The 27199-nt window shown below is 39.3% G+C and overlaps 1 protein-coding gene across 5 annotated transcripts in view; it reads right to left on the reverse strand.

Annotated features, from left to right (window-relative positions):
* 5-HT7 (5-hydroxytryptamine receptor 7) overlaps positions 1-27199 on the reverse strand; it is a 70190-nt gene that overhangs the window by 2468 nt on the left and 40523 nt on the right. For all 5 annotated transcript variants that reach the window (XM_025297892.1, XM_025297891.1, XM_025297889.1 and 2 more), the window contains 3 exons: positions 26557-26803; positions 23646-23864; positions 960-1004 (listed from right to left, as the gene is read on the reverse strand). In XM_025297892.1, the coding sequence (XP_025153677.1) occupies positions 960-1004; positions 23646-23864; positions 26557-26803 (511 nt within the window). The remainder of the gene's footprint in view (positions 1-959; positions 1005-23645; positions 23865-26556; positions 26804-27199) is intronic.

Here is a 27199-nt window from a genome sequence, read left to right on the forward strand (position 1 = left end):
TCTAACTTTCGAAAAATTTCGAAACGATTTTAAACGATGTTTTAAATGATTCAAAGTTTTGAGTGAAATTTTACGAGATAGAGATTTTAGAGAAGAAAGAGAGAGAGAGAGAAAGAGAGAGTGAGAGAAAAGGGAGAGGAAAGTTCCACAACAAAAGATCGCTTTGACATTCGACGAATTTTCCACTTGTTTCTAATTTCATAATAGTCGTAAAAAAGCAAGTACGCTACTTGAAACTATTTAAATACATTCGTTGTTACAAAGACTCGTCAATTAAAGTAATTTATTACGAAATGAACTCCATTCGATTTTTTGCAACTAAACGAGTGCTTAGCAGTTTACTGCACGAAGCATTTTCTCGAATAAAATTGTAATACTTGACCGGAAGCCCGAATTTAGATATTTTTCTGTTTCAAAACATGGTCTTGTTTGAGGGAAGCTCGTTACATATTTAATCAGAGATTGTGGTTATAAAATAGGCGATCGATCAGGCTTCAGACATTTTTATATGTAAAAGTTTCATTTTTTGCTCTCGTTTTTCATGTGTCGCCTCTCTCAGAGCTGTCATTTTAATCGGTCAGCTGGTAATTTTGCGGACGTTACTTTAGTTTGAGAATATCTTCAGTATCATTCTCGCAACGATAGCATCTTTTAATGCAGTGAGAGAATAATTATTCTTAGGCAACGATAAGACATATTGAATCGTATATTGAGGCAAATATATAATGAGTTTTAGCTTCATTTGGATATTACTCAAAGTTAAAAATTCTCGAGTTTCTCTCTGTCTTGATTAGCAATTAATATGTAAAGATTCAAGATTTATAGGACATTTGGGATTTCAGAAACATCTTGGTTTCGAGTAAGATATGTTTCAAGCGATCCGAATCTTTTCGAGTGAAGACTTTTGAGATAGAGATTTGTCCATCACTACTTGTAGGTGAAGTAATTGGGAATCTTACCACTGTTAAATTATCCTGCGTGTCGGCACGTACCTCCGATCTCATCTATAACAAACATGTTTTAGGAGAACTTTCAGATAGGCAGAGATTCGGACAGTTCTTTGCACTACTGATTTGTGATATGATTCATGACGTTCGATATGATATAACAATGTAGGCGAAGGAATGGCCAAAGGAAGATGGAGAAAAGGAATTGCACATATACCTGTGAGATCAATGATCAACTGATATGTGTGTAGGTGTAGGTATGTGTGTGTGTGTGTGTGTCTTTTATGTGTACAGGGTCGGATGATTGATGTATAAGCCACTAATTTCGCGCGGACGATCCCTAAAGCTTGCGTAAATTAAATTGGGAATCTGACGACGCAATATTAGGATAAACCCATTATCTGCGCTAGCTCTGTACGCGCGAGCCATCGTATTGTGCGGCTTTGGCTGTTGTTGACATGCCTGATTAGATTTCTAGTGGCCGTCGAAAGTCTGCGACGTGATATCAGTACGGATTTTTTCTTGCATTAAGAGGAGGTTTGAGTGGGGCTGTTGAACTGCGATGAAAACACGCTCCTATTTAAACGGGGTTAAAATGCCAATAACTAAAGCGAATGCGTCAAAAGAACGGGAAGAGACAGCGTGACGTGTCGACGCTTGTCTACTTAAATCTAGTGCTCTGTTTTACCATAATCTTAATTGAAATCGCACATTCAACAACGTCAAAGATATTAAAATAAAATAGTGGAAAGTAAGGGATTACAAACGTTGCAAAATCGAGAATGGGACTCCACGGAGATGTGAAATCTACCGGAAAGAGATTCTTTGAATTCGCGAAACGTTGAAATCGATTCTCTCTTCGCGCGACGATCGCTTCTTTTATATGTGACAAGATAAATTGGTTAAGAGAATACATTTTGTTGATTTCGCTTTATCTTTATAAGTCGGTTGTCCACGTGCATTCACGTTGTAAATTAATAAACGACCGTGCACGCCTGTCGAGAATGCTACACGAAATTCTCGTTTTCCAATAAACATAGTTAATTAAAGGTTGACGTATAAATATATACGCATACGCATATTTCTCTTCGCATTCGTTAAAGCATACGTTATATTTCCCATTTCACTTTGTGCGTGTCCCCTGTTATTGTACATTAAAATTGATCACCGATAGTACATCGGAATGACTAATCGTGTCTTCAGCCGCTTTGCAATTATAATAAAATGCCATTAAATTTAAATTTGGTTCGACAAACTTTTGAATAAAACGACAAACATGTTATTGTGTCGTACAAATATATACGTATTACAAAATTATGTAACGTAGAATCGTGACGAATATAAAGCAGAATCGAGTATTCGTCGAAATGCATCTATCTTCTGTACGGATAAAGTATATTTTTTTCGTCTTTTTTTACTTTAAGGTTTTATCAAATATTTCTTCATTTACGCTCTGTACATACTATGCTATACATACACACACATATATGTATAAAATTTTTTATTGTAAATAAGTAATGTTATGAACGAGATATTGTTCCAGCTAGTAATTGAACCTGGATCCCAACTTTTTTATCGGAAAAAATTTCGCTAACATGATTATCAAAGCCGCGGTGATATTTCTCTCCCTCTCTCTCTCTCTCTCTCTCTCTCACTCAACACAATATCAGGTAGTTGAAAATTTTTATAGGTCACACTTAATTAAAAGCAATTGTAGGTCGTATAATAAAATTATTTATAAATTCATAGTCAATGTAACATAGGTTAAACACTGATGTAGAATGAGGCCCGTGACCGAAGCAATTACCTCGTTCCAGAACAAGGCAGTGCTTAATTCTGATTTGCGATCATTAAGTGTGTAATTAACGGCCGCCTGTTGTTAACCGAGAGATTTCCCGGCGTGGCGTGGTCGTGGTTGCTGGGTGCCGTGGTCTAAGCAAGCTGTTAATTTGTCGTACAAACGCGAAACGTAGTGGCGGCGTTTCCGACGTGTTGACGAGCGAGCCCATGGCAGGTGATTATTTATAAAATCGCGGCGACTGTTTGGAATAGCGCAAGTCTAGAGATTTTAGAGATTTTGCGTATAAGTATACAGATTATAAATTAATTCATTTTCGCATCAGTGATGTATCAGAGAACTTTGAAGATACAAAGCAAGCTTTGAAGGAAAGCTTTAATTTGGAGAGAACAAGAACCCGAGACCTTTGATATTTCTTCTCAAATGAAATGTAGATTTTCTTCTTTGCAGTTTTGCATACATTTTACTTTGGGTTCATCGATAATTTTTGGCTCCTCGTATTTTCGCGTGATTCGCGCGAATTTTATTTTTGACGTTTTCCGATAACTCAACCCTCCTCGTATTCAACGTTTCACTGTCGTTATATAAGGAACCATTCTCATCGTTTTCTCTCATCTTCGCGTGACAGGTCAGGGTTCGTGCCATTCGACGGCAGGGAAGAAGGAAGAGTGACGACAACAATGATGCTTATGTGGTGGGAGATGGATGAGTTAAACCCATTCATTTGTGACATAGATTAATATCTCCTTCGGCTCCGACCGAAAGTTTGTAAACGCGATGAAGCGTAGTGGATGATACAATAGTGAATGAATAAAATATAGCCATGACTACTATTGTCCAGCCGTGTTCTCAATCACCACGGTTCTCGATGAAGCGAGAAAGAGAGAAAGGAAAGGGCGGGAGAGTGACGGGTTCTATGAGTTTGATAGGTTTTTTGTGCTCTTGCGCGTTGCACGAAAGCGGCACTTGGCTGAGTATTTTAATAAAACGCGATCAGCGCGTTTGCCAGTAACGGAGGTTATAACCGGGTCAGGACTTTTCGCAACGTTCAATAACTGCGGCAAGCAGGAATGAAGTTTCCGCACGACGACGTCTTTTACAACGAATCGGATATAAAAGCGTCCGGGTGCGGACGGATCAGTTTGGGGTATAACACAATGACTCAATGAATGCGTACTCGGTTTACAGGAGAATTTTTTCGTATCCCCGTTGTTGATGCTTTATTTGATAATATTTTCGAGTAATAATATAACAACTTTCTCGTCTATTCTTCAACAGTTTGTGCGAAGTTATAAAGTATTTTATACGATTTCGTTTTGAATTATAACTAGGCAGACGCGTTTTTTATTATTATTCATAATATTTGATCTTTCAATTTCATCCCTCTATCTAATTGAAGATGTATCGCAAGAGTAATGTGTGAAATATAGAGAAATGAATTTCAGTGTCTCAGTGAAATATTCTCGAAAAGCTATTAAATGAACCACGTTCAGCGTTGAATCGTTAATAATATCCTCAACAACATCAACAACGAAGTTTCTCGTCGCACTCATCGTGGCATCAAGAGCGTAATTTAACTTTGCGTTTAACATACGAGACGGTACAAAGAGTGTCGCTGTTCAATCGAAAAGTTCGAGGTCAAGAGGTATTCGTGCACGACACCCGCGAGATAACAATAGCGTAGTGGCTTCGCATCGACGCCGTTGATTTCCTGATCGCTTCGTTGAAACCCATCGTTGTCGGATCATTATACAGGGCAATTCAATAGTAATGTTCGAAAATTCATAGGAGTATATTATAGTTTTGGATTAAATAAGCAGACCCAATAAATCCCAGGTGCTTTGTATTACACATAGATATAAGCCCTTTCAGATCACTGAGCTTAAGGTTACGGTTGGGCGCGGTCGACGTTTAGTGGCTGACCGTTTAATAAACGTTGTACATCGGTAACACGTGTACGGTATTTGTGATTCTTATAGACAGAGGGAGAATTTATCGAAGATAAAGGATTATATATTTAATATGAGTCTTTGTAGCTTAAGTGAAGAATATATAAAAAAACTGAATATATAAAATATATAAAGAACTGAATATATAAAAAGCTGAAGTATAGTTATATAATAAATTGAAATATAATTTGCTTATGTATGTAAATATGTGTGTGTAAATATAAATATAAATAAATAAATATACATGCATATATATTTGTGCTAGAAACATAAATCAGAAATAAAAATTTTTATGGTTCTTTTCTATATTTAATAAGATTTTTTTTCCAGATTCCATATTGTAAAATATTTTACTATGTGAGTTTTGTGGGTACTATTATTGAATCATCCTGTAAAGCTTCCCTGGCAGCATTTCGCGATCTGAAGACTCGAAAACTCTGTTGTACAGATGTGTACTAATTGGAAGCTGCCTCCTCTATTCAATATATCGGCACCATGCAATTGACATGTACGCTTTGATGTATTGTGTGTCATGTAACGGACGAGAAAATAAACGAGACTGCGAGCTATGGCTGATATAATAAACAGACATGCGTGATAGAACCCGTGCTGCTTTTTATTCATTTTATATTTTTCATTTATATTATTCTTTATTATTTATTTCCGTTTGTTCGTGATATATCGTGCGGTTGCAATGCGTTACAATACATTTTTTCCATTTTGCACGTGTTCGTGCGCATGTTACGCATTTTCGATATATTTTAATGTTTCGCAGTGTTTGCAACCGAGACCCATCCCTTTGTTATTCTCACGTGTCAATTATTCGTGCTGCATTTACATTTTGCGATTCGCTGATGCATACATGCTCTCGTGCATCGATTTATTTTTCTAAATCCGTAATATTGTAGCTATATATCAATTGAACTCTTCTTATAGACTCATTCGTATAATGACGGCTTTTGCTTAATATACATGTAACTGGTACGCTTTATCGAAATTATTTTTCTTTTCATCATGAGATACACGTACGTCTACGTATTAGCAAAAGTGTGCATTTAAATATACCAATCATATAGTATTAAAAATATTGCAGATATAGAGACCTGTAAGCGTTTTTTGTATAATTACTTTTCTTTCTTTTCTTCGCTTTTCTTCGCGTTTTATCCTTAAAAAAAGATTAAGCATCTCCTTCCTTCTCTCTCTCTCTTTCTCTTTCTCTCTCTCTCTTTCTCTCTCTCTCTCTCTCTCTCTCTCTCTTTCTTTTATTACAGATGCATACCTTCCTGTTTGTGAGGTTTACCGATGAACTATTTTAAATTTATAGCTTTTTCATATATGTCACGTAGTAAATTCTTATTAAATTCTTATTAATTATTACATGTTTAACATCTTATATATAGTGTTAGGTTAAATATATCCACCTAAACATCCATTTTTGCTTTTCTTTCTCTTTTTCCAGAAAGAAGCAATTTGAATACTATAAAAAGAATGCGAAATTTTTCTCATAAATTATGCATAGGCTTTCCTCCGGAGTTTGCCTGAAATCTGTTCCATATGACTCACAGAATGCTGCGGTTCTAGGCTTTTCAGTTATTGTTTTTCTCTCTCTGAGTTGTAACTTTTTACAAATCAAGCAATATATATATATATATAAGTATCTCATAACGTACGATCTTAATTTTAACGTATAATAAATCTTTCGATGAAAATGATAACTGTCTTCGATATTCTCACTAAAGTAAAATTGATGCCGAATTGCTCAAAGAATTTATCAATCACCGAAGTTATAGACGCGAGTTGTATGTGTGTGTGTGTGTCTATGTATGCACATCCTGTATATAGTATACCGTGTCGTATCGGGGTTCAATAGCTGGGAGGGCAATATTAATTATTGCGACGCTGCGAATAATTATTACTGAACGTTTAGCGGTTTTTCGATATAACGCTGCCTTACATCGCGAACGAGTAATTTTTAACACATCCGGTTGTTAATTAGAAACTTCGTCCGTCGCTTAACTAACTAAAGTTTCGTAATTTGCATAATTATACGTGCACTTTGTTGTGGTACTACGTTCTACGGCATCTACATTGTCGTCTACATCGCGTTGCCATTACGTGCTGCAACCTTACATTCTGAGATTCCGAAGAGAGACCCTTCTTTAGACAATACTTAAAATACAATCACGTTCCCACAGATTGAAGATTATAAAAGAGAATCCAGAGATTCAAGTTCAGAGAGATGGACTCGTCTCATTTATCGCGAAGAGAAAAGAACAGGAAGAGGAGAGGATAAATCTCTCTGAGCATTTGCGGGCTAATCGTGTTTGCCTATTAGACTTAGGGGCGATCTTGTAATTGCTTGCTAAGCAAGATATATTACACCGCACATCACGCTTTACGATTATAATAGCGCGCGTATCGCCATTATCGCGCGCGCACACGCGCAGCGACTTCTCGAGTGGGTGTTTCCCGTTGAAAATTCGACGACGCTTTCAATCCACTTATCGACACGTTGCTCGCGATATATCTCGCAGAGTGTCAATCACGCTGGGACTTTTTTCGTCACTGCTCCCTCCGCCCGTTCCGTTCCGCTGTGACCGCGAGTATCCGGAACGCGTTAAAATCGCCGGTAAAATGGATCAACGCGAATTCTCACGGTGATAGACTGGCACGGTGACACGGTGAATCGATCGATACGCGAGATGCCACGCTATTTGGAATCACTGTACAGAGTAAATCAGAGTAAATCGTCTAACATTACAACTTGCCTGTTATTGCTTAAAATAAACGAGATACGTGCCAATCGTACGACGCAAACGTAATAGTAAATCTTAGAAAATGTGCGAACAGTGTTCCTTCGAGTAGCCTTCGAAGGGACGAACAGAGCCTTAGTCATCGTTAAATGGAGGGAGCAATTAGAAGCAAGACGTGGCGTCCGTTCATTACGATAATGACGCAACGAAAAATCACGCCAAGGGCGAACTTTCGCAAGTACCTAGTGTGAACCTTGTGGTTCGTTACTTTCGTTCGTTTATTTTTTCCAAGTTCCTTTAGCTTCCGTTCTGCTTGCCTTCAAATGAGTTCCACGACGCGCAATTTTTATCTCACAGAGATATAGGGAATATTTTCTCCTGAGCGTGCCATCGTTTCCGAGCCCCGAAATATCTTCGTTATTTACCGCGGCACGTGATCCAACAGAATTTAGAACCGCGAATGATGTATATGGATTATAGCATCTCTAGATGAATTTTTGCGTTGGACATCGGTGCGATCGAGCTAACGACACGCAAAGCGTGTCAGTCATAACTGACATAAAATAACATTCCTCATAGGCAATTTCGACGCTCGTGTGGTTGCAGTTTTGAGCGAACTACACTGTGCATGTAAATTTATCAGCTCGAAACGCGCGTGCGTTAACGTTCCCCATTTATCTTGTGATTTATTATCCAGCAACGCTGTAGAATCTGAGCGCAACTGAAAGCGTCTGCGAAACCGGGAACACAATAGTTCGTGAGGTTGTTCGTATTGAGCGGACTTTATCGAGCGCGATAACACATGCCGCAAGAGAAGTAAATAATTTTGTAATTGACGTCTCGGCGTGTTTTAATCAAAGCTACGATTTATTCATCAATTTGCCATCACCATATCGTTGACAATTAAATATTGATCACGCTAGTCAATGTACGTCGCGCGCAAACATCATTAATAACTAGCGTTGTGTTCGCGCGCGAGCATTGTTCTGCGACGTCGACGTGTCATCGACGCTTGTGGTCATCATGTTGTGGGTCCCCTTGATCGTTCATCCTTTCTCTCTTTGTTCCCGCTTCATTGGTTTGTCCGGAGAAAATTACAATTTCCTATTTGAAAACGTCCATTGCTGACGTATACATGTATTGTTTTCATGTGATAATCATAACTTAAGTTGGAGCATTATGGTTTCGCGCTGTCAGGGGTTGTTGTTCAAAATGTCTATACGTCAGTTATTTATCACTATAGATATCTACCGAAAATTTCGTTCAGTCTATACTTTCATTTTCGGCAAACATATTTTTGTTTCAGCTATTTACACTTGGTTCTATTTGTGTATAACTTTACTCAAGAAAATTTCTTATTCTTCACTTTTCCTTCGAAGAGACATTTGTCTATATGATGATATACGAAATCATCATTCCAGAATGATAGTATATGAAGTCATCATTCGCTTTATTCGTTTCTTGAATCTCTGGATTGTCAATGACATATGACGTTACCAAGCGATGGCCACCCATTTCCTCATTGATCGCGGGACATTGCTGTTTAATCTCGACGATCCAACGGGCATTGATGTTCCAATTTAGCGATTCTTATATAGCGACCATCTTATATCTATGATTATTTTCGTTGTTGAATTTATTTATGAAATTTCGTTGTTGAATTGGTTTATGAAATTTACGAAAAAATATCATGAAGTCTCTTTACTTCGGAGGAGGCGCCGCATTTTTTTCCTTGTCTAAAAATATTATATAGATTAAACAGTAATATGTGTGTATGTGTGTGTATGTGAGTGGCTCTGCAAGAAATTACTCCAAACAGCGAATGTCAAATCATGGTGTCGTCCACTTAAGATCTCTTTTGGTAGGATATACGTACCATAAATTGTGGGTGACGATTACGATGAAATCATTTGTTATATCTCGGTCTTGTTAGCCTGCCGCTGAAAGCTCTGAACCCCTGAAAGGCTTGACCGACTCTCCCTCTCTCGATGTCTGCCAATGACAGGTCAAAAGAGAGGGAGAGAGAAAATGAGAAAGAAGGGCGGGATGAGCGGGAGAGAAAGAGACTCACTCGAGTGAGTTTATAGAGATGTGATGCGATGCGCCGCGACGCGACGCGACGTGCCGACTCGCGAAGAATTCGCTTCATTCGATTCGTTGGCGTGTTTTACAACCTGTCACTGCACTGACTTCGACTGACATTTCAACGTTGACATTGTGACGTTTGACGTTATCACCACCACACCGCGCGAATGCGGTTTATCGTCATCCATTTTTCTCGCAGCGCGCACAATTATGCCATCAAACTCCTTTTCTCATATTTTTTTCCCTTCATTTTATTTCAATTAGTAATTTGTATAACTACACAGTGTAATTCTCTCATAATCTGTTAACAAAGTAGAAGCGACCGGTATACTTCACTCGGATGCTAAAAAAGTTCCTGTTTGCAGGTTTGATTTCAGACGTTGTTAGTTGCAAATTAAATTTTGATGATATCTCTGGTAACTCCATGAAGAGATTAACTCAACGAATCGTCACGCATACCGGTGTGAAAAATTGCGTTGTAACTGGCGACTTGCTTCATGAATATCGCCTTCTTTTTCTCCTCTCTCTCTGTTTTCTTCGGCACGCAAGCAACCACTTTGACGTTGAAAAGAGCTTGATGCATATTTTATACATTATAATAAAAGCGATCGTATCTTTCGAAAAATTGCATATATAGCAATCAAGAACAAGCGAGAAAAGTATTATTGCATCATCAAATAGTCAATAATAATATTTTCAATGAATTTTACAGTTGCCTGTTATTTGCAATTGTTATAATTGTTGTTAATAATTATAATCAGTCGTAATAACGTTTTCGTGTCAATATTTATATCGTTATTTTTACGTTTCATTTAGACTAACGAGAAAACAGTAATGAGCGAGAGCCAGATACCACCGCGACTAATGACTACATAATTATATGGAAAATGTGACGTTTATCTGTCGCTATTGCGACATACTCTTTTGATGATGAGAACTATTAACTGTAACGCCCTTGCGTATAATTAAATGCGTGCAGTTTCGTAAATGCTTGATTTTCACCCACCGATCTTTTCTGTAGCATGATTACATCGGGCGACAAGCGCATTCGTTAGTCTCTCTCGCGTTAATCACGTTTAAAGTTTAAAAGCCGCCTGATTGAATCTAATAGCCGTCCGTGAAATTTACGTAATTGAACAACCGTTGTTGATTAATCGGGACTTTTCTTCACGTGCATGGTGCGTACGTAGTTAATATTATGAAGAAAGACGTCAGACTTTTTCGTCCATTTTTGCTGTTACACACATTAATGTAGATTCGCATTATACACGGAGATAAGGCAATTGGTTTACTGTTATAATAAAAAAAAATATATATATATACAATATTAAGTGTATGCAATTATGTTTATTGTTTCACATTTACTGATCGAACAAAATAGTTGCTTATGAAGTTGATATAATTAGATGACCTGTTGATTAACTGGAAATTTTCTGCGTAAGTACAATCTGTTTATTCTTTTTCTTGCGATATATATATATATATATATAAAAAATTAGTAACATAATTCTATCTTATATGAATTAATTAATTTACCATTAACAATAAAGCTGGCAATAAGGTATCGCATTTTATACACACATATACAACATACATACACACGCAATTATACTTACCCTTTCATATTCGCCTCTGTATTTACGTGAATATTTGTACGTGGTAGTAGTCGGATGCGATGCAACATTCTCCCGTCGAATGAACAATTCATTGCGCACGATATTACGTAATATCGCGCCCGATCAATATGTGTCCATTACGAAACGTTATTAACACACTTGTAAACGGCACTCATAAAGCGCCGGTAATAATAGTGGGAATGCCGACCTGGCAGGACTCGTAATCATAGAGACAATGATGTATATTCTGATAGTGGGCAAAAAAAAACACCAGCTATATTAATCTATATGTCGCCTGCATTGCATTGTTCGAAGGGGTTGTGTAGTCTTTGAAAAACTTTTGGTCAGGAAACGAAAGACAGATAGAATATATTGCCCGAATGATGAATGGTAGAATAAAAAAGCTATTCATAATTTATTCATCATTAACGGGTACTTAGTGATTTAACGCGCAATACCTCTCAGAATTCAAGATCGTAATTTAGTTAAATATCTTGAACAATTTTGAATTGAATTTTCCTCCCGAATAGTAATTTACAATTTATTCATACGTTATTCGCGATTAATAATAAAAATACTTCTAGACGTCGCGGTTTCATTATCTCAACTCAATGCAAAAAGATGATAATAAAAAGGCCAGATTGAAAAATGAGAAGCGATCGCAGAACGATCTCGTAATTAAAATTCCACTCTCAACGGGATAGATAGCAAGCCGAAGGAAAATATCAAGGGGTGATACCCGCTAGCTAGGCTTATAATCGATTAAAGACATTGCTCGCTTAAGAAAATGTATATTCGTAAATGGCGACGCTCGACGTCAGTCAGCGATTGTTGTTGCGCGACTTGCTTATCTCATGCTTATTTCGGAATTTTTCAAAGAGATCCCCTACGGAAAATTGCAATAGCAATATCCGTCTATACCTTTACGAACAGGAAATAACGAGTTTTTTCTTCTTCCGAAGCGTGCCATTCGTTCGAATAAAGTCGGAATTACTAGTCGAGCGAGACCACAGTCGTTGAAAACGCGACTCGCTCAAGATTTATTATCGTCCGATTGACTCTCCCTAAGGAAATTGAGTTCCGCGTCGTCCGATTTACAGGCATTTAATATAGGTCCCTTCCATCCATTTGCAGCCTCTAACTCTAGGAAAATATTAATTCTTAAAATTACCTTTCAAAATACTTTGTATATTACATTTGCGATAATATTAATGTTTCACATACGCACACATATCTGTGTCATTTATTTTTTGAGAACGCCCCGTGTATGTGTGTGCGTGTGTGGATTATATAATCTTCTTTCGTTCAAGGACTTTGTATACATGTATACTTCGCCAATCTCGGCCAGTCCTTATACACACCGGAGTTTTATTCGTTGAGAGTGACTTTTGAAAGTGGCAAAATCCTCCAGTGGATAGAATCGAGCGTAGCTATCAGTGGCTATCCAATTGAGTATTTTATTCTCAGTCGAGGTAACGGAGAACGAACGAATCGACAAATCGAGTTGCTCAACGTGACCTATCGCACTTGATCGAACATAGTAACACATTCTAACGACATTTGTGTTCCTCACAAACGCATTTCTTAGATCGTTTTACTGGGTCACGTACAGTACTGGTTGAAATAAACACGAGAGATAACGACCGCTGTTCTTTTAACATAGTCCGCAGCTCGACAGCTAACTCGTTCTTTTTTTATTTTATCGAGAAATATGAATCCTACAATATTGATGCCAGCCCCAAATACGTTTCTAGGTTGAATCGGACAAGATAGATCGATTTTCGTTACATAGTACCTACAAGAGCAATAAAATTTGAACGAAATAAAATAAAATAAATAACAGGTCCAAGATCTAACAAGTTAAAACAATAGACATCGGGCTAATAAGAGCCAAATCGCAGATATAAACGCGCAAATATAAAGATAAATGAGATATTTACGCGTTTATATCCGCGTTTTGGCTTTTTGGCTTTTAATAGCCCGATGTCTGTTGCTTTAAAATTTGAACGTTTTATCATAGAAATTCTATGTATGCGTGCGCGTGATTTTTGATCACGAAACATCGATCGTTGCTGGACACTAAATATGACGCTATCTCAAACACGTTGCTTCGACATCGATCTTGTCTGTTGCGTGGTCTTGTATGTTGCGCGCGCGAGCGCGCGCGCGTATGTTAGAGACGAGAGAAAATGTCTCTCGACTCCGTGATTCAGGAAGCATATGAGGGTAAGGTCTGGTTGTCCGACAAAGGTTTGTAGTTATATCGGCTGGCTCGAACCAGCTCGATGAAATAAGAGGTAAAAGAACGAGACAAGAGTAGCGGAAAACTTGGTATGTTTTTGACAGAAATCGAATTCCTGCTTTCGTTTGCTACGAGCCATCAACGAGAGAGTTCAGAATGTCAGCATGTTACCAGTGAAAACACATAAAAAAGAAATACACACACATACATACATACATCTTGTTTTGCCATTTTAGCTTGAACAGAAATAAGAAGAAATATGGAAAACGTTACTCACGGGTGTCTTCGTTTTTCCGATTGTACCTGATTATCGAAATAAGTATACATATTTGCGTAAATAAATAATGTCATAAACGAAACTGATTGCCCTTTTCCAGGATAAAAATCCAAAAAGTTTTTTTCTCTACCTGTTATAAATCACACTTTTCTCCACTTGCTAACACATAAATCTTTGAAATACGTATGAAAGCTTTGGTACAATTCGGCACAGCTATAAAACGAAGAATACATATATGTATATATATATATATATATATATATAGTGTGTGCAGAAAGTAAGAAATCAAACTCGTCCCTTAAGAGGTTCCAATCTTCTTCATATTGAATAAGTGTGAAAATAATTTCTCAGTTGTTCAACCGGATATTATTTCGATAAACTCTTGCTCGATACTAAAGCTAAACTTTACGTTTGGTTAATGCGTGTAACATCGTATTCCATCCGTATACATCGTCCATATTTATCCTGTCGAATTTCCGAGCATATGTGTGGTAACTTTGTTTCGTATTCTCGCTTACTTACGGATTACGGAAGAATGTACGACTCGCGATAGATCTGGAGCGGCCGTTATAATTTCACGAATATAGCACGACGTATTTTCCTGGGTTTCCTGATGACATCACTGTCCTTATATTAAAAAGATTGCAGTCTGCAAGGTATACGTATATGTATGGATTATCCACGGTGATAACGTTCATCCTTTTCGCGTTGCCCCGTTTCGCAAAACCAATCCGCCCGCATACGACGCGACGACGCGTCTACTTCGTATCCTACTTTCTTATCATTTCCCGTTTTCGCCACAAAAATATACATCGGGTGTCTCGGTAGGAGACAGGAATTATCATACAAAAGGTACACCTTTTTTTTCAATCAAAATCACAAAATTACCGAGAAATCTTGAGAATGCAGGTGCGAGCTTTCCGCACAAATGGCTTACTGTGAGCAAAATATGTCTTGATACATTATTTACAGTATATTTCATGTTCGCGCGTGTGGCACACTTACTTCATTCTCCTTTCATTCCGAGACACCCTGTGTGCATCGATATCGGTTCGTTCTTCTCCACATGCTCGCGGGCACGGCTTATCGAGCAAGAAGAGTTTCCTATTTTTCTCTGCTGCTGCTCTAATATAGATTCTTTGAAATTCCACGCCGCGTAGCAGCAACGCGCTTGCGAATGACCGACTTTAAAATCCGTAAGAGCATATATGCATTCTGACCGCGCTGGCAGATTCTATCTCTCGATCGGGCGAGATAAAAGTTCGCGGGGATAACGGCACCAAAAAATTGCTGCAAAACGGTATGAATTATTAAGAAAATGTTACTTTCTTCTGAATCGTTCTTTGCTCCTCACAGACATGTCTCACAGAGAGACATGATTTGGTCAAACTGATTGACATCAGACGCACTATTGGACGCAGCACGTCCAAGCCTTTGCTCGCTACTTATGCTCGCTACTTGGATAGCACGGGACGGTTATACGTAGGTAGGGCGACAATCGACTGAGAAGAATCCGAATTCGCTAACACGGAGACTAGCAATAATCTCTATCTTCGTCGTCAATCCTCCCTTCAAGAGTCTTTCGGAGAGCTTCTTACAGGCCTTTTCACTGTTCAGTCCTTTATCACCATCGATATCCCGCTAAGGAAGGACGAGCCAATAAAAGGAATTTAGCCTGAGACCGAAAATAGGTCTCTTATTGGAGTCCTGGAAGCTCGACCGGCGAAAGCTTTTGACCAAGTGTAATACGTGCGTATCGGGGTCGCCGTCGGTTACGTTACGTCGGTTACGTATAACACTTCACGTCAGCCTGTAGTCTTCGTGATAGTCCGTTACGGAAGTGAAGGACCGACACACAGGGAGCTTTATCGCCGACAGTGGGCAGGTAACCGTTCAGATCTATGCCTGGGTTAGGGCTTTGCATTTGCAACGCGCTCGCATTTACAAGGATCACGAGGAAGACTGCCGTGTAAAACAATTTCCTTGAGAAAACACGAAGGGAATTTAAGGGAAACAACCGGTTTACTGACTTGCTGTTTACAATAAGAATACTTCACGTAAAGCTTGACGTGACATCGCGATGGTTCTAACATTGAAAGGTCTGATGTATTAAGTTAGCAAGCAAGACCTTGCTTAATAAAAAGATGTCTCATATTTTGTGGAGATTGTTCTTCTCGAAATTTTTGAGGGAGATTATTGTTGAACGAAAAAATAAAATTGTTAAAATGCATTTCTTCAATTTATTGTCGCATACTGCACACTAGTGTGTAGGAACTAGTGTGTAAAATGAAAATTGATTTTGCGGCTATCTCAAATTTTGTTTTTCGGCAGAAATACAAGAGACGATATAGAAGCATATAGAAATATTATGAATATTTTATAAAAGGTCACAAGATTACAATCTGTATGTTCTGTTTGCGAGCACGTTTCGAATATCATGGACTTTTCGACCGTAAATTTTTCGCGCGATGACGTTGACCGATAATTGTATATGAGTTTAGTAAAAAAAAATTAACATGCTAGATATATTGAATAAAATATATTGAAATATATTTAAAAAATTATTATTTTATGTATGTAATGAAGGATTAAGGCGATAAACAGTTTAAAAATTACACTCAACCAAATTGCACATTTGGGGCTTGGAAAGTAATCACACGGTTCCAAAATTTCAGTTTACGTTGAAAGCTTAAAGAAAAAAAAGATGATATTGGAAGATAATATTCGAACGACACGTTACAAGATGTGCCAACCAATTTTCCTAGAATGTCGTAGAAACGTAGCGCTCGTAGGAACTTTCAAAGAGGGACCTTCGCAGTAAAAATCGATCTTATTTTACTTTCGTGTCAATTTACCTTCGTGCTTGTCATCGATGTTGTTTCACAGCAAAGGCACACGCGGACGTACGTGGAACATGTCGTCGATGGCAGTTGAGTGTTCGTTGTTGTTCTCCTATCATTTTCGTCATTTTTTCCTTCTTTTCCTTTTTCTCCGCCGATATACAGACGACAATTGTCGTGTTATTACACGCGCATTTCTGGACTTGTATTTTCACAAGATGTTTCTCGTAATAGTCAACTAATAGTTACTGGCGATGCTTTGATATAGCTTGGTCGTTTCAACTTGGAAACATCTTGTACACGCACTAATTATCCATAGTAATTAAAAAATGTCTATTCCATTAATTACTTCAATCGTTTACATAGGTTTGTAATATCGATAATTCGTAAGATCCCCTATGTTGCTACTAAACATATGTCTGTTTGAATGATCTATCCTCCCTCCTCCCTTCTCTGTTCTTCATCTGAACTGATATTGTCTGAACCATCTCGTACATATGACGCGATTCTTGTTATCACTCAAGAAACATTTCTGACGATAAAGTGCGATAAATAAAGTCATGGAGAGTGCATTTGACAAAACTATCCACTCGGTGTAACTTTGGTCTTGAGCCGTTTACATTAATATGTATAGAGAAAGAGAGGGATAGATTGTGTAGATCAATAGGGTGTAACCAAAATTTGTGTAACCAGCATGTGTCCAATATAGATCCAAAAAGCTAAAAATGTCCAAATAGAGCATTCTGTGCGGTTAGAATCATTATCATTCGAGAGACAGTAACAGCCACTATCGCTCGTCATTACGTGCGCTATGCGAGCCGGCAATAATCGATATCTATCGATATCCATCAATTGCCCCATTATCTAGTCCAGTTTCCCACGCGATATTCATGCACGGCTGAATTACGCGGCCGGTATTATATTCGAATATCGCTCGATTTACGCGGTATCCCCGTCGCATTTGGGTTAAACGGATTGCCAGCACGGGCGAAGAGTTCGCAGCGCGGAGCTTCCTGTCGCGTGCTTTTTGCGCGGAAGAAAATATGATCGCTCCTGAGAGCCAAGTCGCACAGAGCGGCAAGTCAAACGTATTCTCATTGTAATGCGCGCCTTTCTCGAGGCGCTTAAGTTTAAGCTTCTCTTCGGCTATCTCTCTTCAGCTACCTCCAGACGTCACGACATTTAATTGCTTATTAACAATCGTCGTGCAATACTGCCTTTTACAACGCGTTAAACGTTATCTAATAAACTAAATAATCTAAAGAATCGTAGCATTGCGGTAGTCCGGCAGGACTGCTCGCTGATGATTCTTTTTGTCCTCGCATCGTCCGTTGTTGCATCAAACCGTGTGGCCACAGTAACCGCGTCGTTAAACGCACGGTACGTGAATGCAAATTCGCGAAACAAAACCAGGCGCAATTAGCACTCTCGGCTTTTACCTCTCCGCTTCTCGTCTCCTCTCTCGTTTGTAGCCCGGTATGCGGTTGCATTTGGCAGCATTTACCGAGCTCCAAATCGCGCTCGAAGATGCAACGTTAAATTTCACAAGGTACGATTTGATGACGTATCGTCGCGCTCTGTGTGCAACACTCTGCATCCCTCATTTCTATGTCTCGGTTTCTTTTTCTTGCTTGTTCTTTTGGCCGCGACGTTGGTGAAATATCTCGTAAAGATATCGGAGTGGCAGCGGTATTCGAGTAGAATAACTCAGCAGAATAACGAGGCAGATATTTTTCATGTTTCCAAAAAGGAGTTGGTATGCTTCAGCAACACAGTCGGATTTTACCCGACCCTTATTTAACCGATGCCGAACGCACCGCTGCTTTTCGCGGTAATGAAGCTCTCTTCAAAGTGGATGCGCTTCGGAACGGCTTACGCAAACGAACATTGGTAAAGTGTAAGTAAGCAATTTGTACGGCTGTTTAATTTATATATAATTACGGTGTTCTCGTGTTATTAAAGATTACGACAAATTGATCCACTTAACTCTTGCAGCAGGCGACAGAATATTGAAGGGGATCGACGGTATCGCTTGAAATTCTACTGAAATGAAATATAATCTTCCCGAGATAAAAGCAGAGGTAACGCGTGTTAATATTTGTTTATTCTCTGGAGAATAATCAGAACCCTTCCCGTTCGATTAGTGGCAAAACTTTTTGTAATTATTCGCACGGTATTTTAGCGGAAGATAATCGCCTTAGAATTTCACAGGGGATTTCCACGTAGCTGAGGCGCATGTTACTTCGGATACGCCGTGCATGTTATACACACATGATACAATTCTCGACGCTCACTAATTACGCTGCTTATGCGTCGTATTAATATTGAAAATTGTGCTTCGCATATAGCTACTTTCATACCGGCTGGAATGTTAACGCTAGGCAAACATCGTACCACGCCCCGTTATTCCCCAGTGTGATATGAGTTGCATATCGCGACGTTCGCCGTTCGTTCCCATGAGCGTTGTCAAATATACATTTTCAAGTATTTACGCGTGCAGAGAGATCCACTTATCTGCATAATCATCTGACATCTGTGAATTCATGAAATCACTCATGAAATGAGAATGCCTTTCCGTCGGATTTTGATACGATTACTCGACAAATCATGTTCGCTCAAATCATCAATCGCTACTCACCGCGTTGTTTGAGTGAGAATAAGATGGAAGGAAAACAAGAGGAGAAGGAAAAACGACGAATATCAAGTGTTATACGAAGAGCCAAGTGTTATACGTGGGCTCAACAAGTCCTTTGTGAAAAGATTGTTGCTGCGTAAAGCTTTCGAACTGTATTAGCTTTCAAAGCTCACGATGTTGCAATAAAAATTCCGCCGAGAGAGGCGAGATTCTGTTGCGGCGAAGCAAGATGACGGGAGGAGAATTGGCCCTTTTCGGAGATGCTGAAGTTTCTCTCGTCGATACAAATCAGTTGACGAGAACGAGATTCGTGCAATGCAAACGCTACCATGCGTCCCGCATGTTCTTGAATCGGAATGAATCGCTAACACTATTAACAGTGCAACACTAATCATTGAATATACATTGCGAAATCGTCTCATGTTACGGCACGACAAAACGTATTGTGGTCTGCGCCACAGACAGAAGACGCTCGTCACATAGTTCTGACTAAACCTGCATACATTAGAGGCACGTAGAGCATATTCTAGATTCTTGAGAGTATGTCAGATGCGAGAATATATCAGACTAATCTATAGCAGAACCTCCTTATGACTGCTCCTCATTCCTCGACTCCATCCGTATTTACCGTTCAACACGGCTAGTAGATCGTAAGACGAATCCGAGTCGAGTATTGACGATACCGACGATCACGAGGTCTCCTCATTATCTTGTCCATCGATTATCGATGATATCGGACTTGCGATCGCGGATATAAATGATGTACCTACCTATCGTGTCTCTCTCACCGCGTCCTCTCGCACAGCTACGAGCTACAATATTGACTTTACGGTTTAACCTGATTTCGAGGTAAGCTGCGGACCCGCGATTACCAACTTCGTGGTGGGTGGTGGCCCGACGGCCAATTTATCTGGTGGTTCTTGTGTTACATGCATGCGCGCATACCGCGTGAGAAATTAATTCCGCGACGGGCGGCTAATGTTATGATAAGTTCGCGGAGCGTAGGGAGAGCGAGCGTTTTCCGCGATGAATTTTGCCGGGCGTTCATTGTTATCGTCTATCACATAATAGGCCCGGCCATGCGTACGAAGTGAGAGTTATTATTTCGCGAAAATGTGAGCAGAGATTTAAAATCTGCCGCGAATATTGTTCCTCGCGTTTGAGTGCCTCGCAATATCTAGCAGATCCTCGCCGTCGTCGAGCACGATACCTGTCTATATCTGGGCTCTTAGGCGAACGAATTAATATTCGGTTACTTTTTGAACAACGATATTATACAGGCTGGCTCAGTGAAAGAGCTTCATCTGTCGGGAGCCGCCTTCTGTTATGTGTAGCAATTTTAAGTTTGCGCAAACGATCTGAGCGAGGCGGCTGATAACAGTTCGAAACGGAATTATTACTTCCAAACTCGTTTGTCATCCAATTAATTTCTCCCAGGCGCCTCGCCATTTAACTTTCTCGTCATCTTCGCCGCAGAACGGATCAATAGCGATTCGGTATCGCGGGATGATATGAGCGGATGGAAGATATCGAAGGTGTCTGCGATTCTAAAATAATATAAGTGTACGACGTAATGAAATATACAAGTATCGAGCGAACGACGTCTTGCAGAAGCTTACGAAGAGTTCTAGATCTTCTGTATTCTCTATATTGCGAATTATATGTCCATATTCTCGAGTTTCTCTCGATGCCATTCTCTGTCTTCTTCGAGAACATGGTGTTGCAACGTATCGTCGCAGCAGAATTTCTCATATCTTACCATTTTCTACGAAGAGCCTGCATTTCTCTTCATACATGCAAAGCGTTTTTCAATTGTCGTCACATTTTCGTCTCTCCTTCGGTCGTATTTTTTCGATTCTTATGTACACTTTTGCTCTTTGATCAGAACACGACCGAATCTTATTTTAACTTTTAACGTTTAAGATCTTGCTACAAAAATAACAAATTGAAATTTTACTAATCCTTAAGAGTTCATATTGTCTCTCTCGTCAAAATGGCTGACTTATAATTTTACTTCACTAATTAATCAAATCCAAACATCAACTAATTAGTCAAATGCAAACGTCAGCAAAATTGATCCGTATTTACAGCATCGGATTAAATCATAGTATTTTTTTTTATGCACGCAGATCGCACCAGAGATTGGGCGAGGTGGTACATCGGAATCCTCATGCGTATTACTTTACAAACGAGTAGAAGAGAGAGAAAGAAAGAGAGAGAGAGAGAGAGAGAGAGAGAGAGAGAGAGAGAGGGAGAGAGAGAGGGGGGGGGAGAAAGCATCTTTTGGGTGGGTCCGCGGCATCGATTTGGCACGGTTTGGCTGTAAAATGTACAATAGTGCTGCGCAGACTGTGACAGACTTCCTTCGCGTCTGCATTGAGGTTGGGACTTGATAATGTTATAAATTACCGTTAGTTGCTACGTTTTGGAAATAAAAACTTACAGGAGGTACAGAATAAAAATATAGATTTAAGTCATATTGAAAATTCAGTGGTGAACGGTTAATTTTGCTATTTTGACGGAGGCGCTTTTCTTTGTTCAGCTTTGTTGCGAAGAAGACGTCTTTTAATTAGCGGTATAACTGCGCGAAATGAAAAAAAACGTAACTGAAGAAGTTCATTACGATCTTCGCGATTGACTCGATTGTTTCTGCGAGACGTGAGTCTTCCCAGCTTATCGTCGTAATTTTTCAAACTCGTCGTAATTTTAAAGCTCCAGCTGTTTCGAAACCATTCTCTATTCTCGTTTTGCTTCTGCCGTGAATTTGGCCGCACAAGTTTGCGATCATCGATAAATGTAGTGTTAAATTCGCGTAATGGCGGCGGTTGAGAAAAAGGAAAAGGAAAAGAGACTGAAAGAGAAGGGGTAAGCTCCGTGGGATTTGAATCGCATGTTTAAGGCTTGTTGGCGCGGCGATTCGATATTGCAGAAAAAAGCATCCCATTGTTCGTGTCGGGAATATAGCTGGACTCTCGAACAATCGGCGCCGACAGTTCGCGCGCGATTCGAATTGACGTCACGCGCAAAATGTCGGTTGGTTGCTGCTGTTGGATAAACATCGATCGTTGCCGTTATGCAGACGTCGCCGTTATTCGTGTATACACGCGATTATTGTACCTCTCGTTCCAATGGAACACAACAGTTGAGCTATTTGAATATACAATAGATAGAAAAAATAAGATAAAAATGCCCACATAACTTTTTCATCCCTTTTTTCTTCCCCCCCTTTTTTTATTACGTTACCAATAGTAGAATCTGTAAAATTCCAAGTCTCAACTATTGCTTTTGGGGAGTAATAACTCAATCTGTCAACGCTACATCCCCGTGATTTTTACTGGACTTTTTTTAAGTATCATTGCGAACATAATTGCGGTGATTTGGTACAACGTCAAGTGTATCGGGAAATCAATCAATTTCACTTTCACGAAGGTCGACCGATGCATATTCCGCGATCAATGTACCATGTTGTATCGGAGATGCGCTCGAGTGCTTCTCATGCGAGAGAACGGCTAGGGATTGTGGACCGACATGCAAAGAAATATTGGAGCGTCATACGGTAGTGTGCTACTTGATCGTGAGAGAGCGATAAATCGATCCTTTCATGATTTTCCGAAGTATGCCAAAGTACATTAAATCTCGAGCGGCGGCGGGCATTAGGCGCGTTAATATTTCAAGGATATCCTCGAATTTTAGGTCGCTTATCGAACGTTGTTCGTCGGACACAAGAATGAAAAAGAGGATTTATGCCGTTATTGCAAGATATACATCTTGTTTACGCAAAGTATCAAAGAAGGTGACGCACTTGCAAATGCCAATAACGATGAAAGTAAGAAAATATTTATTCATCGGAGTGATAGAAAATTTCATATTACGAATACAAAGCGAGCATTAAGAACAATAATATATGCATCCTCCAATGTTCCTTTCTTAGCAGATTCTAATGAATTTAAAGTCTCCAAGTTTTCCATAATGAAAATGTAAAAAAGAGAGCATAATAACTAGAATCAATAAAGTACGTCGGAAGGAAGAAAAAGTTTGAGTAATGTGCTGGCGCTTATCTAACTTGTCTACTGCTCTGCTCTCTTTTTGCCGTTGGTGAAAATAAAAACAAACGCACGAATGTACGGAAATTTCTCTTTTTTCTTTCGCTATCAACCTCGGCGCTCGATTCCGGAAGTTTGCAATGTTCTGCAGACTTTTCGACGTAGGTAACTTTACATCACCTACGTGATAAGATCTTACGCGTAAACTGCAGAATTTTTTCATACAAAGTAAACATTGTCACGGTTGACATCTTTAGATGTCATGTTGAGCTAAAAACCGGGCCAGAAATAAATATTTGTTTGTATTTCGTCATAAATAATGCATGCATTTTTCCAATGTGGAAATGAAAAAGATAAATTTACGAATGCGGATCTTTTTTCTTTTTTTTTTTATGGATGTGCGCGTCCATCGTAATACCCTGTGTATCGATTCGGAACGTAGGTCGACGTGGATGCTCACCGTAGTGGATGCGCTGGAACTTCTATGTTGTTTTACCGGTGGACTATTTTGACTTGTTTGTATGTCGGAATTTAATTGACGGCTCATGACGGCGGGCGTTGGATGCTGCGAGGCGGCCGCCGGCTCCATATCGAGATGACAGTGCACCTCCAGGTGAAGCTGCGCTCTTATCTCGTCCAGGACTATCCTGCGCGCAGCGCAGAATATTTTGCAGTACACCTGTGCGAGGGCACAATTAATGATCGTTTAACATGTGCGGAAAGAGGAAATTTTTTGAGATAACCTTATGTCACTCTTTCTCTCTTTCTCTCTCCCCCTCTCTCTCCCTCTCTCTCTCTCTCTCTCTCTCTCTCAATATCACTAATGTCAAGTCGGTTAGGATTCAGAACTTGATACATAGTCTCAGGACGAATCCATTTTAGTCTTACTTAGTTCGAATCTTAAATTCAATTAGTCGCTATATCCACCGTCGAGGTTGGGTGGTGCTTAATTTACTGCATTATACGATACCACTCGACGTGTAAGAGACAGACAGAGAGAGAGAGAGAGAGAGAGAGAGAGAAATATCAGGTATATCACGAACCGTACTACTTGCTGCTAGAATAGAATGTACAGTAACGCCAATATTACACTCGACCGAGCAGATATTTGTGAATAAAAAAATATTACATTATATTACATCGCACTATACATGTATATGCCGTTACTTTCTTTTGTTCTACAATTGTACATTTAATTTTCGAATAACAAGTACTATATCACGCACAGTCCTAGAGATAACGTGGGGTATCAAGCGTGACATCGGATATTTCGACCATTCTCTGAGTTAGGGTCGCACGCGGTATTGTGTTGCACGGTCGTTACGTGACGATTGTAACGCAACGTGCGATGTAACGCACACGACGTGTAACTTATGGATATATGTTTTAATTCACGAATAAAATGGTTCGTGTAATCCAATTCTACCGCGAGCATTCTTGCGTGCTAATGTGCGCGTGCGGCAGCAATTTCGAGCGAACATTCTGCTGCATATTTCATGCACGACGGTGGCTTCTACTTCGCCGCGAATAACGAACAACAGCGTGTCGCGCGGTACAAAAGAACGCCTGACGTATAACGAGCTAATGTAAATAAAAGGACAAGAGCGCATCGAGCACGAGCGAGTGGCGACGTTGAGCGGCTCGATGAATTATCTGGGAGTCATCGTCGTCAGCTGCGCCGAAGAAATAATTTCGCGGTATAATTAAAGAAGCACGTCAGGACATTGTAAGATAATCACGGGACTATTTCTATCGCAATAATACTGACGTATTCCATACTTTTGTTTCACACTATGCGAAAACAAATTTGCTTGGAATAACATGAGAACGCGGTTGAACGAAATTATGTTAATCCTCATAAATTTTATTCGATATCAATTTATTAAAATGCCAGGCGTTATACGCAGCGAACGGAAGCAAAAGTGTCCCCAAGGTGAAAAATGTCGAATATTGAACGTCTTGCGATTCATCGCGATAAATATTCAGACAGGTTCATCGGTAGAAAAAGAAATGATGCATTTTGCGCGACGATGATACGATACTTCCACGACACTTCGGACACGATAATTCCAGACGTCGTCTTTGACCAGATTGAGCGGCAAGAAGCTGACAAGAGAGATTTTTTTTTACTTTATTATAAATTTGTTGATCAAACTTTATGTGACAAAGGAAGAAAGTTGTCAATTTTAAATATTTATTTAACACATGTGACGTGTGTTGGCCAAATCGAGGAATTTTTAATTTTCTAGTGAACGAATGAGAAAATACCTCGTTTATATTCACGTCTCACTTGGGTGATAACCGAAGACACGATAATCGAATTCTTCGATGCTCTAAAATGTTGTACGCGCGACGAATTCATTTTTCCGTATAATCGTACAATCGATAACGTTCGTGTATGACTGCTTTACATATACATACTAGGCGCGTGCTTTACGTGCAGAGCTATAAAGTCGGAGACCCCGATCGTGTTCTCGTGAATTAATGAAAATCTATGCGCAATACAACTACACCGCTATTGGCTTTCTCTTAATCCGCGTTCAATATTTCGTAAGCAACGTCAATAGCAAAGCTGTAACGCCTTAGCCATAATCGCTTGATAATTTTGCCACCGAGATAGTCCACTTTGTGTCCAAATTATTAAGTGTCTTATCATTCTATGCGATTTTTATTTTCATTACTCCGCGCCCCTTTCCTTTTCTTCACACAATTCCAAAAATCTCAAAAATAAATAGCATTTCCAATATTTGCCATGGATGAATGTTAATAATTGTTTCAACTGCAATATATATCTCCTCTCTCTCTCTCTCTCTCTCTCTCTTTCTTCCTCTTTCCGTTGCTCATATGATTACAAGTTTAACATGATTCCGCTCTTTATCGCGACACATTCAATCGTAAACTTAACTTTCCAGCAAGATAAATAGATAAATAGAGGAGGGGAGAGAGCAAATAAAGGAAAAGGTATAATTGCTGTTTATTCGTCAATCTGCGGATAAGGAAACTCGTTTAACTTTGTTTTAATTCCTCATTAGCCAAACATCTTCGACGTCGAATACGCTATGTATATTTACGTTCTGCTCGATGATAAACTAAACTAAACCAACGTCTTGTTATATGCAAAATGGTCGCGGCGAATTGCAAATAGAAATTTTGACAGAGTGATATTTGTAAGACATTTAGGCGCCAACACATTCTCGCTTGGAAAGGTTACCATGTCAAGTAAATCTAAAGCATCTTTATTCAAACATGTTGCTTTCCTATTAATACCCATTAAAATTCGATCGACGAAATTGCCGAGCAATCTCAAATGAGCGGAAAGAAATGTAAAAATACAGAACAGGATGTAGGTCGACTACTTTTGGCACACTGACCTGAATCATGACGATGAGCGGGAAATAAAAGCTGCCGAGGGTAGCGTAGATCTGATAGAAAAAGTTTTGGCAAACCACGCAATGCGAAGCGCCGGTGTTCTCGGTGTACGAATGCTCATTCCCCATTATCAGCAAAGGCGGTAGGCTGATGCAGGCTGCCCCGAGCCAAACAAGGCTGACGTAGACGATCATTCGTCGTGGCGTCCTCTTCACCCCATATTTCAGCGGCTTCGTGATCGCCCAGTACCTTTTACATAGAAAAGCGCGGTTTCGCACGTCAATGCACGGCTGGCTACCAAGTGCGCGAGTATCAATCGGACGATTAAAATACAGTATTGGCGAAAAAGTTGAAAGTGTCAAATTCGTACAATATGAAATATTATATTAACAGATGTATTTGTAATAAAAGATAAATGTAATTTTTCATAAGGAATGGAAAAAGAGAGGAGAGAAAAAAATATACAACAGGAACATGCTGGTGTAAATAATTTAACCCTTTAACGCCTACTGGTAACTATAGTTGCCAGAAACGCATTTAAGAAATCATAACTTAGTCAAAAAAGGAGATATTTCCGTTTTTTTTGCACCACTGTAAAGATGAATTCTTCTTCTAAAAGATGTTATATAGATTGTATGCAGATTC

This window comes from Harpegnathos saltator, unplaced genomic scaffold, assembly GCF_003227715.2.
Source record: "Harpegnathos saltator strain DR-91 unplaced genomic scaffold, Hsal_v8.6 scaffold192, whole genome shotgun sequence".
Lineage (NCBI taxonomy): Eukaryota > Metazoa > Arthropoda > Insecta > Hymenoptera > Formicidae > Harpegnathos > Harpegnathos saltator.